Here is a 12,510-nt window from a genome sequence, read left to right as displayed (position 1 = left end):
CCTTTCCTTGTCTCTGAAACTCTGAGTGATCTGAATGTTACAATCTGATTTTGTTGCCCTGTTGGCAGTTACAAGTTTGTTGGAATTACCTAAAGGTCACTCCAACAAAACTAATGGATTTAGTGCAAGAGCAAGACAGGAAGCTTGTTCCAGCTTCACGGGAACTCGTCTACTTCATCATGTAGCTTTCGTGAACGCTTCGTCGGAATTGATGAAGGCACCGGTGAGGGAAATTGTACAGAATATTGGCATGACAAACAAGACAGGGATAGTTATTAAGCACCCGAGGAATTATGCACTGGTGTGAAAAAAAAATAAATAAAGGATTACAGGATTTGATTAAGAAAATCTAAGCAATCATCGGCATCTAAGCATGGGGTAAACTTTATAAATGAGTGAAAATCATTTCTTTAAGTGGCTTGAGATGAAAAATAAGATTCAGATCTTTATGATGCAGAATTAAAACAACACCATTTTCCAGACTGTTTTTTACATCTTCACACCGAAAACCAACGGTTCCCATTTACATTTTTGGCATTTGGCAGATGGCCTCACCCAGAGTGACATATATTTTTATCTCATATTTCAGACATAAGAGGAATTTTTCACACAACTGAGGGTTTGTTGGACCTGGGATTCGAACACAACCATCTGGGATTCGACCTCACAACCTTCCTTCTCAATTTCTTAATTCTGATTAGTTGCTTCATTTTCTGTAACATCTACAATGATAACTGATTTCAAATCGATTACAGAAACTTGTTTAGTGGACAATGTTTCCAAAGTAATTCCAATGTATCCAAAGTAACCAGTAATTATGATGATTTTATTTAAGGCAAAATTGCTGTGGTGTAAATGGAATACAGTGGAAGCTCGGCATAGGAATTTAATTTGTTTGAGAGATGAGTTCTTAAGGTTAAAATTTATATTGCGAAACAAATTTCCCTATATGAAATAAGGTAAATTCAGATAATCCATTCCAGCTGCCCCAAATAAAGAACCAATATTCCCAATACGAAGCGTATGTAAACTGTATGGCTGCTTACAAAGAACTGACCCAAGCCAAGCATTCCATGTAAAGGGTCCTCACAGGAAGTTGTGCCACCAAGCTTAGGCTAAAAATAGAACAGATCACCCATTTCACCAATTTGTCAACAACAAAATGCCCAAAAAATCACCTAGCATGCCTAAGGTAACATTGGTATTGTGGGTTGACTCTTTCGAAATAACTTTCTTAGCCAGTGTTCCGTTCACTTCGTTCGTATGCTTCGTTCGTATGCTGAAAATACTTCATATGCCGATGCTAATTTCTTGCAAAATTTCAATTCTTAAGGCGAAAATTCATAAGGGAGGGCATTCGTATTCCGAGGTTCCACTGTAACACACTTAAGGAGATGCTATTATTGAATAATAGTCAACTACATGGTGGTAACAGTAACTTCATCACACCACCCTGTCTATTAATTTCTCTAGCATCACAACTCCAAGTGTTTTATTCCTAACTTTTCTTTAAGAACCCTGAAAATGTCAAGCTACAAATTCTATACTTTTTTTAATAATGGCAATTTACCCTTGTGACAAAAAAATGCACAAAATATCCATTTACATATGATTACCATGTTAAAGCGGAAAGACAGAGGAATCTGAGAACATTATCACAGCGGCATGCTGCATTATCACAACAGCAAATTCCTTCTGCTACATAAAAGTGAAATACAGCAACAAAGGAATAGATCTATCATACTGTGAAAAAGAAATAAAATAAAAGTCTCTCACCATATCGATGGCGGCTCTGATCCTTCCACCTCCAAGTAGTCGAACTTGTTGTCCATCTGGAAGTCAGTGAAGACGAGCGAAATGGTGTCTCCAGGATCGGCCACGATGGTCCACGTACACTCTCCACTGTTCTTGTAGTCGTTCTTGAAGTCCGAGCTGGAAATCACACCGCTGGAACTCCGGAAGGTTCCTCCACACGTGTCCTCCGCTGAAGAACCGACACAAAAGACATGAAATTATTCAAACATCAATGTTAAATGGTAAAATTAAATTGCACCTCAGATATTTTAAAAGGATAAAATGCCAGTTGAAAGTTATTTTTTAAAGCCAAAGCTACCATGTGGGAAACGTCCATGTATAGCTGTGATAGTCAGGTGTCCACATACTATTGCATATGATTGGTTTGAGTCACTGTGATTGACAGGAGAGAAAGCTATGCCCCTCCCACCCAACCACCATGGCCGAGCGATGACAGGGCGAGTTTCGCAGGATGCATTCAGATCATTGTATCTGCTTGTGTAATGTATACAGTGTAATTATGGAAACATTAGGATAAATAAATATCAATTTGTTCTAAATGTATTATCCATTATATCAATCACGGCTGTAGAATCCATTACATGGAGAAGAAAATGTAGCGGTTTAAACGACAATTCGTTTACCTACTGCAAAGAGTTGAGTCATGATATAATAAATATTCAGATGATTGGTACTGACTTTGGCCTGACTTTTTCCTTTCAAGGTTTTAAGAAGACAGATAATCCTAGGAGTCCATGAATTATTACATTTGGCAGACGCCCTTATCCAGAGCAACTTATAGTTTATCTCATTTTATACAACTGAGGGTTAAGGGCCTTGCTCAGGAGCCCTTGCTTGGTGGAACAAGGATTCGAACACAACCTTCTGACTAGTAGTCCAACACCTTAACCAATAAGCTACCACATCCCACGCAGTTTGTTACTACTGCAGTACCCATTTACTGCATTTGGTAGACACCCTTATCTAGAGCAATTTATATTCATTACATTTTTTTATACAAGTGAGCAACTGATGGTTAAGAGCCTTGCTCAATGGCCCAACAGTGGCAGATTGATAGTCCTGGTATTCAAACTCATAACCTTCCAATCAGCAATCCAGCACCTTAACCATTAAGCTACCACATCCCCAGCATTATGATGGCTTTGTTTCCCCACGAACTGTCAAAAAATGAGATACAGATTTACACTGCATTTAGCAGACACCCTTATCCAGAGCGACTTACATTCATTTCATTTAATACAAATGAGCAATGGAATGTTAAAGGCCTTGCTCAGGGGCCCAGCAGTGGCAGATGGGTAAACCAGGTATTCAAACTCACAACCTTCTAATTAGTAGTCCAACACCTTAACCACTAAGCTACCACTTCCACTTAAAATAACCAAAAACAAAACTGGATATAAAAGCTCAAGAGTTTGTTTATTGCATGCACAACATGGTGGGTTTCTCTGTCTCTCTCTCTCTCTCTCTCTCTAATTGTTCTCTAGAGCTACTTACACAAGCTGCCTTCTAGTCACCAAAACTACCAATTTTCTCAGTACTCGGTTGTGGATGTGATGGATATGAACCTGTGTAAATTGCCTTTCATACAGAGAATGGCGTATTGTGTATTGGGTTTCATGGTAATTAACATGTTATAACAAAAATGAAAAAAAAAACAAAAACAAAGGATATTGGTGGTTTGGGTTTAATTTTTGACAACATATGACTGTTAAGTGATGCGTTTGACTGTTAATTGCTGGTTTTGAGTTTAAAAAAAAGAAGAAGAAGAAAAAAGAAGGGATAATTATTGTCAGATAATTAGCTATTTCTATCTCTCACTTATTTCTTTATTAAAGGTTCCTATATTTAAACCACAGCACTCGTTAAAAGCCTGTTTCTGATTGGTCAGAAGGTATGGGGGGGGAAAAAATAAAATAAAATAAAAAATAAAAATAAAGAAATTAATAAATAATAATAATTAATTATTTTATTTATCTATGATAAATATAATATAAATAAAATATTATTTATTTATTTATTTTTTAATTTATTTATTTATAACAGAAACTGATTATAGCTCCAGCTGCATGCTGAGGAGATTAATTTAATATTTATGGAAGGAGTCTCCAGTGTCAGCACTGTGTAAGAGAGTCAGAGATAAATCTGTCACTTTATAACTCAGAGGAGTTTATGCTATGCTATTTTTCTGTAACATGGCACTTCAAAAACAAAATAAAAACTCTGTTTATAGCTGCTGTGATGTGAATGAGAACAGGAAGCTGTTTCTCGGACATTCCACTATATAAAATATGACTATGAGCTGCTACAAAGTACACCATGTACAGCACAATAAATAAAATTGTGTTCAATGGCAAATGACGTACTGTTTTAGTAAAATAGGCAACTTGAGAAGAGTAAGAGTAACTCGACCCACAGTTTCATCAATAAAGATACAGAACTAATCCCTCACTAATCCCTCTTTGGGAAATAATCTTCAGTAACTGTGAATCTTTGTCTATAAGGCAGTTCAACTCAACTAAATTAGCATTCATTAACATTCACAGCGTCTCAGACGAGCGTCAGGTCTCAGCAAACCGATTCAGTTCTTCTTTCCTCACACACACTGGATCATAAAGCAAAATCGTATTAATAGAAATCGCCAAACGCAGATCCATTACCGGAGGCCAGGGTATAAATCTGAGTAAACTCTTCTCCTGTTTCAGAAACTCCACTCGGTCAATTATGCAAAACAGACGCAGTTTGAGCGCAACGTGGACTGAGTGATGTCCTAACAAAACGCACTCGGGACTCCGAGCCATTCAATAACCCACGATATTACAAAAGCAGCGTGCTTCGGATTGTGGAGATTAAACGCAGGTAAAATTCACAATCTACCGCCGAGCTGCTTTGTAATTTCACAGCGTGATATAAACAGCGTTTAGGGAAATCAATGAGTGTGATATGAGAGAGTTCAGCATCACGGGGTGCAGGTTATCGCCTTCAATCTGCTCGTAAACAAACCAAATGCTACACCGAGAAAATATAGCAGTGACAGATTAGTGAGCTGAGGGCGGATTTACAAACTCAAGGGTCTGACAATTTTATTTCATCGGTTATTAAAAAAACAAATATGAACTCAGATAATACTTCTCAGTCAAGATTTATTTGTTAAGTGGTGACAAATCATTATAATTAGCTTACTGATAAATAACCTGAAATAAAATATGTTTATGGCAGCATGGTGGCTTAGTGGTTAGCACTGTTGCCTCACAGCAAGAAGGTCCTGCGTCCGAATCCCGGGTTCAAACAGGCAGGACCATTTCATTTGAAATTATGAATAATAAATAGAGGTTATTTAAAATATTTAAAGCATAATTTTTATTGGTTTTATAACTAAAGCATAATGAATTAAATTAAATATTAAATAAAAGTATTTGAAGTGATCTTGATGTGTCTGAGGATGAAAGAGGAATTTGTATTCATTTGTTGATTTTGTCTTAGTTAATTTTTTGTCAAATTATCTGTCTGAAAATAATAATAATAATAATAATAATAATAATAATAATAATAATAATCTTACTATTATTGATATTATTTAATCTTTATTTATTTAATTTATTTATTTACCTTATTTATTTATTTTTTTTCATTTACTTTTTTTGTTTTTTAATTATCTTTAGTAGTAACATTCCAAGATTCAAGCATTTCTAGGGAATCTCTTACTCTACAAATTACAGTCAGTTTCTAAATTCAGGCCAAACAAAACCGTCACAGCTTTAAAAGCAGCTCCACCCCCTTCATCCGTCACTTCACAGCATTGTATAGAGCGCTAATGAAAATGTTGATCCGCGATTAGCCCTGCTGGTTTAAGACACTTTCTCAATGCAGCGCTTGTCTCCTGATTAAACTATGAAACATTGCAACCAGCCTTGGTTGCAAATTACTTGAACTTTCACTTCCATTATGCAAGCATGCTTTTGAAGTTTTCTTACAATACACAGTTCATTTTAAACATCATTCCCCTGAAACACGAGCCTGGTTGGTAACATGCACGGATTTCGGCTGTGATGCAACCAGAGACAGCCTGCAGGTCCTGAATTTAGCAACCATAAAAACGAGCCTTTGAAATGATAATGTCCTTGCCATTCTGCATTACGTTTTCATGCTGGATTTTTTTTTTTTTTTTTTTTAAATATTCATGTTCGCCTCAACGCTACTCGGAGACAAACAGCTCCTAAGCGATAATATGTTTGATCTCAGCGCTTTTAGGCTCGGACGTGAGACGAGCAAGGAGGTGAGCTCAGATAACGTTCCTCTGCCGTGAGAAACTTGTCATGTCCAAGCGTAAGTGCTTTGCTGACACGTACAGCTGAGCTGAGATCAGACAACGCCGTCCTTTTTCATACGGAGAAGGTTGGTTGGATAAAGGTTTGCTGGGAATTCACAGACCTCCCTGGCTTGGTTATCGCAGTGACACATGACACATCAAGCACGTGTCTCACCAGCAGCGTCTTTATCAAGGCCCAGATTTTGATGTCATTGATAATTTGTGTGGATCTGCAGTGCTTTACATTAGGGTTCTCTGACCTGACGTTATTTAATACATTAACACCACCACCAACATCATCAACACAGAACCACGACGTATATTAACAGCTGTATTTTAAGATATGATATGATATGATATCAAATAAGATATGATATGATAATCATGTGCACTGGATAATGTTCACATAATCATTGAGCAAAATAAAGCTCACAAATAATATTCAAAAATATTCATTAATTTTTTTGCTAATACATGTGAAATTTATTCATGGATTAAATAACCATTAATTCATTTTATTTTTTATTTAATTTTAATTAATTAATTAATTGATTTATTTATTATTTTTTAGAAATAAATGATCCTTTCTAATTGATTGTTGTTGGCATTATTATTGTTATTATTAGTTTTATTTGGAACAAAAACACTGTTGCCTAGCAACAACCTTGCATATCATAGCAACCACCTAACAACAAACATGGATAGCATAGCAACAACCAACCAACACTCTCACAGCCACCAGGAATAACATCCAAACAACCCGGCTAGGAATGCCCTACAAACCACCTGTAATATCATAGCAACCACCTAGCAACACCCTAGCAACCACCTAGCCACAAACTTGATTAGTATCACAAACACAAAGCTTTCATCTACCAAAAACATCATAGCAACCAGCTAACAAAACCCTAGCAACCATGTGCGGCAGCATAGCAACCATCAAATAATACCCACCTAGCAACACTAATCAACTGATTTAGCATATAAACAACCAAGCAATAACTGAAATAGTATAGTTACCATAGTAACACTCTAATATTTACATTCAATACAATAGCATGAGGAGTTTACTGCTACGATTTAGCCACAGTGTGCAGAAGTTTGACAGAAAAATGTCAGCGTACAACAAGGAAAGAACCAGAATGACCGGAATAGTGGTGAAGACCAGAGAGTGTCCTGCATGCAGAAAAGGAAGCGAAGCTTGAAAGAACTCCTTGACATGTTTGTATTTTTGTATTTCACAGTACAGCAAGTTTCACAGTTCAACGAGACATTAGAGAGGTATTCCTCTTGGTCTGTTTGCTGGTGGACTTAAGTGAAGGGAGGGCAGTTTTCTGCGTTTGCGCTCGGACATCAAGAGAATGGACAGGTTCTCAGTGGAACATGACATCAAAAGACCTTCTGCCTGTTATGAGAGCTTTGCACCACTTGCAAAGTGGTTCGAGACCAGGATGAGAGGAAGAGATGGACCATATGGACAAGTCTGGAACACAAACCTATCATTTTTATTTTTTTTTCATGAAAGAGAGCTTTTCACATAGGTGGATCTATTGGTACTTCCATTAACGGTTGGAAAAGGAAATGGAAGCTGTTTTTTTTTCCATACAGATCAGATGCTTTCTCCTCACTCGACTCCTAGCTATTCATTTTGTTCGAATGATACGCTAGCAAGGCCACAGCATGTTGATGCAACAGCTACATCAGTCCTCTGGATCAAATCCTACCTGCAGAAGAGAATCAATCGGTTTGACGTTGCTCGCTGTTATTATGAATTAAAAATCCTTGAGCACTTGGTTGCATAATCCTGACTTATTCTTAACAGTCTCTTCAGTAGGAGCGTTATCCTGGCCAGGTTTGCAGTGAGGTCTATCTCTGGAACACTGGGTATCAGGCAGAAACACATAACGATCCACTGCATAGTAACTCGAGCTCTGGACTGATCCTGAAGCTGTGAGCTGTGATGCAGCACCGCTAACCAAATACTCAATATTCAAGATTTAGCACTAGTTTGAGGTCACTCTGTGTGATATTGACCATATTCTGTGCTCTGTTATCACTTACAGCCATTTTAACCAGAGCTGCAACTTCTGGCGACATGCTAACGACTAGACGTGGACGTGTCAAGTGATGCAAAAAAGCTGAGGAAAGTAGAATTTTATGCAAATATTCAGCGAATCGGTGCAGCATCTACCACCAATGGGAGCAAAGATAGTAGAGGTCATGTGATGCATCGTAAACAGCACATGCTCCTTTATTTCTTTTGATATGATGCAGATATACACTAAATTTCATACACCAACGTTCTAGAGCATTTCATTTTAGCAGCAAGAAAAGTGATTTTGTTGTCAAGTGGAATGCTAGTGGAATGCACCACCCACTCAGGAACTTTATTACCATTGCAACAAGAGTAGGAACGCTTACTGGGGACTTCATAGTACTCTGACTGGAGACTTACAGAGGTAAAACATTTTAGCATAAACTTGCTTGTTAAATATATAAACCCTGACAAAACAGTTTGCTGATCTTAGGAGGTAAATATACATCACACATCACAGGTAGCTGGCTAGCTAATCCCCCAACAGAGACGGCGGTTTTCTTCGAAACTACCATGGAACAACAACAACAAAAAAACCCATAAAATTATAGCTGTTATATTTGACTGTGACACTGGAGACTCCTTCCAAAATTTCTTAAAATATCTATCACAAAAAAACTTAGCCGTAGCAAAAATTATACACTTTTTACTTTGTTAAATAAAAGTTTATTACCAGGTTTATTTTAGGTGCCACATTCATCATTCGAGTCCCTGTAAATGATCTGTTACTACAGAAACAATAGCGCATTCTCAGAGCCGCTGTTGTAGAACATTCATCAACCCCGATCCGGTTCAAAAAGAATTCAACAGCACTGTGATAAAAAAAGTGTGTTTTCATATTTCTTTTGCTCGCCTTTTACATCGTTGAGGTACCTAACATTCAAAAAACCTTCCACTACACACCGTCTCTAATAACCGATTATTACCGATTCTAATAACCAGCAAACCTTAGTCCAGGTGACTTCCTGTGGACTTTTTTTTTTATCGAATTATGCCCCGAGGCTAAAGGTAGAAATCAATGTCTACAAATTTAGCTTACATCTTTTTGAAACACCCCGGGCTACCTTCGACACTCGAATACCCTGATCAGCTCATCGGCAAACATCAAGCAGCGTTTGTTCATAATTTCTGTTTTGTTTTGGGGTTTTTTTCCACACTTTGTTTTGGGGACTTGGGAATAAAACTTAGAATCGATAAATCTGCTAGCTCTGAGGTCATTTTGAGGACAACACTACCTTTTCTTTCCATGCTCAGTGAGCTGAGAACTTCTTAAATGACTGATTTTTTTTCCATTTTATTTGGTAGATTTTTAGTGTGTAAGAGAATCCTCTAAGTAATCTTATAAATCCTCATAAATTAGAGATGGTGTAAAGCCCTCCACATACAAATTAAATACGCAAAACATCCTAAAATAGGGCTCCCCCACCACATCCACCATCAAGCACCATTAAAACACTAAGTCTTTCTTAGAACAATGTTGTATAACCAAGAGACATGGCCGAAAGATCAAGGGATTGTTTAAAGTCTTCCAGAGAAGTCAAAAGAGAAAACAATGTATAGACTATATCGTTAAACAGAGACTTTTGCTGAAATCTGTTGTGCTTGAAGCTGGTTCCTGAGACAAAATCGACTTAACCTTTTCAAATATTTGCTGACAAGCTTTAGAGCATACAAATTTCACACCTTACCTCAGGAGACTGGTCAGTGCTTTAGTGCCGACAGCAAAATTCTAGAAACTTTCAATAAAAAACACTTTTTGACATCAGCCCTGAACCTTTATCCCTGGAGGAATCACTAAGTTGTTCCACAACATGCCTGAATGTCTGAAACTCACCACTGAGCAAACTTATTTACTTCCTTTATTCTTTTACAGCATTTGGCAGACACCGTAATCCAGAGTGACTTACATTTATCTCATTTATACAACCAAGCAGCTGAGAGTTAAAGGCTTAGCTCAAGGGCCCAGCAGCAGCAGTGTGGTGGTCCTAGAATTCCAAACCTTCCAAATGGTTTAACCTCTAAGCAAGTTTACCATCATTGCAGTTATTTCTGACAAGTGACCAGTCTGTTCAAAGTGAACAATATGCTTTAAAGCATGACCAAAAAACACCTCTCAAAAAATATCCAAAATGGCCTTATGCTCTCTATTCCGTCACTTCAGATCCCAAGATACTTAAACTCTTCCTCCAGGGACAAGGGTTCTCAAGTCACCTGCAGGGAGCTGCAAACAAGTTTTTTAACTTTTTGACTCATGTATTTAGGTTTAGCTCCAACATCGCCATCAATTTTCTGGAGTACACCAGTCCTTTTCCAGCAAAACACCCCCAGAGCTTGATTATGCCACCCCATGCTTCACAGTTGGTCTGGTATTCCTCAAACTGTAAGCCTCTCACTTGAATAGTTTAGGTATATGTAACCGATTGACCTCAACTGTGCCCATTAAGTATGTAGTATTAGGTGTAGCACAACATGCATTTGGCAAGAAACTTAAATTCTTCCACCAGGGGCAACAGTTCTCAAGTCACCCTGCAGGGAGCTGAAGGCAAGGTTTGATGTTTTTGACTCATGTCCTATGGTTTAGCTTCAGTATTGCAATCTATTTTTGCAAAACACGCCCAGAACTTGATGCCTCACAAATGCCTCTCACTTAAATATCTCAAGCTTAGGTAGGTGTAACCTTTTGGCCTCAAATGTATATATGAGGCAGGTAAGATTAGGTGTAGTGTGAGACATTTTGTGTGAAACATTGATTGGCTAACAAATTCTCAAAGCCTCACCTCTGCAAATGGGCACTGGAAAGTCCCAAGCAGCTACGTTGGACGTGCTAGTGACGCATGTTAGCTGAGCATGACCATCCAGTGTGTACCCAGGCACACAGCGGTACTGGATCCTGTCACCCACGTTAAACCGTGTGCCGTTCAGAATCCCTTTGGCAGGAACTCCTGGGTTTCCACAGGAACTGCTCTGTAGCTCTGGAAAGAAACAAAAAGGCTGATGTTTAAGGTCTTGCCTTCAGGTACAATCAGAAATATTGTAATTACCAGGGCAGTGCACCTTGAGAGGCAATACAATGTCATAATTCCAACTCTAAGTGCCCTGATTTTCCGAGTTAATGGCACGTCAAAAACTAAAAGTCACAAAGTCTGCCAATACAAAGCCGAAGCCTACAGCAGATGGTAAGTGATAATTTTGCATCTTAACTGTTCATTTTTCCTCATTTTCTTTTATAAGCCTTGTCATTAATGACACAATTTAAAAAATGTTCATTTTTCCTTAGCCAAAACCACCTAATTCCCAAATTAAACCATGTCGTAATCACCTCCATGCACAAACCTAAGGTCCTATAGAGGTCCTGAATCCAGCATTAAAGAGTCTGGAAGTCTTTTTTACTTTAGCTAAAGAGAGATTAGAAATTCTCTGGATTTACACAGCCTGATTTTGTGTCAAAGTCAAAATTAGCATATTGTAAAAAACTGATTTGAGACCGGCGGTCTCACAGCACATAGTGTGATGTGTGTAAACGTTTTTATAGTCGACTGACTGCCATTGTGACCAAAGACAACTGATGACAAATGGCATTGTCTAAGATTTCTGGTTGAATCTCATTATGAAGCTTGATGGTACAATTCTTGTCTCAAATCCTCCACTAGAACCCTCCAGAACTTACAGGATATTTTCAGAAAAATCACATCATTATCTCAAGATTAATTTGTTGTGTTTTTTACATGATCCAAAAGAGCTTCAAAATCTAATCTAATATTACAAAGACATGTTCCTGCAGAGGCAGAGTTTGTTATAGAATTTTAAAGATTTTATAGGGATCGTTTCGTACAGCATGACTGGTAATAATAAGAATTTAAAAGAAGGGTAAAAAAAATGTATAATTTCCTCTACAGTCAGGATGTGTATGCTCAGAATCTTTAGCACAGCTTCATTCAGAAAATCCAAGGAAATTATTTTTCACTTTAGTTTATGAATCATTTCTACTACGGTACATTTATCTTCAAAATAAACCTTCAGTTGATTGACCACAAGACAATACACGGGTAAATTCTAAGAATCTTTTCATAACAGAAATATTAAGCAGTCAGAGTAAGGATGCTAAAACCGTTTTTTTTTTTAAAAAAAAAAAAAGCAGGAGGAAATGGCATCCATTACAATCAATTAGGCGTGAGGTTTCAAAAGCAGTTTTTCAAAGCTTTCCTGGCTGGCTCTTGTGGTATTAGTAAAAAATGATGAGAAAATGAAAGAAGCAAATCGTGCATCATGAATGTAATGATGTCCTAATGTCATC

General features: G+C 37.6%; 1 protein-coding gene across 5 annotated transcripts in view; it reads right to left on the bottom strand.

Annotated features, from left to right (window-relative positions):
- Nucleotides 1-12,510, bottom strand: part of csmd3a (CUB and Sushi multiple domains 3a) — a 289,841-nt gene that overhangs the window by 215,865 nt on the left and 61,466 nt on the right. For 4 of the 5 annotated variants that reach the window (XM_058376410.1, XM_058376411.1, XM_058376409.1 and 1 more), the window contains exons 4-5: nucleotides 10,994-11,188; nucleotides 1,777-1,984 (exon numbers count right to left, since the gene is read on the bottom strand). In XM_058376410.1, coding sequence (XP_058232393.1) covers nucleotides 1,777-1,984; nucleotides 10,994-11,188 — 403 coding nt within the window. The remainder of the gene's footprint in view (nucleotides 1-1,776; nucleotides 1,985-10,993; nucleotides 11,189-12,510) is intronic. The other variant, XM_058376413.1, reaches the window with a different exon arrangement.

Source organism: Hemibagrus wyckioides, linkage group LG23 (genome assembly GCF_019097595.1).
Source record: "Hemibagrus wyckioides isolate EC202008001 linkage group LG23, SWU_Hwy_1.0, whole genome shotgun sequence".
NCBI lineage: Eukaryota > Metazoa > Chordata > Actinopteri > Siluriformes > Bagridae > Hemibagrus > Hemibagrus wyckioides.
This window is presented reverse-complemented; position numbering and strand designations above follow the sequence as displayed.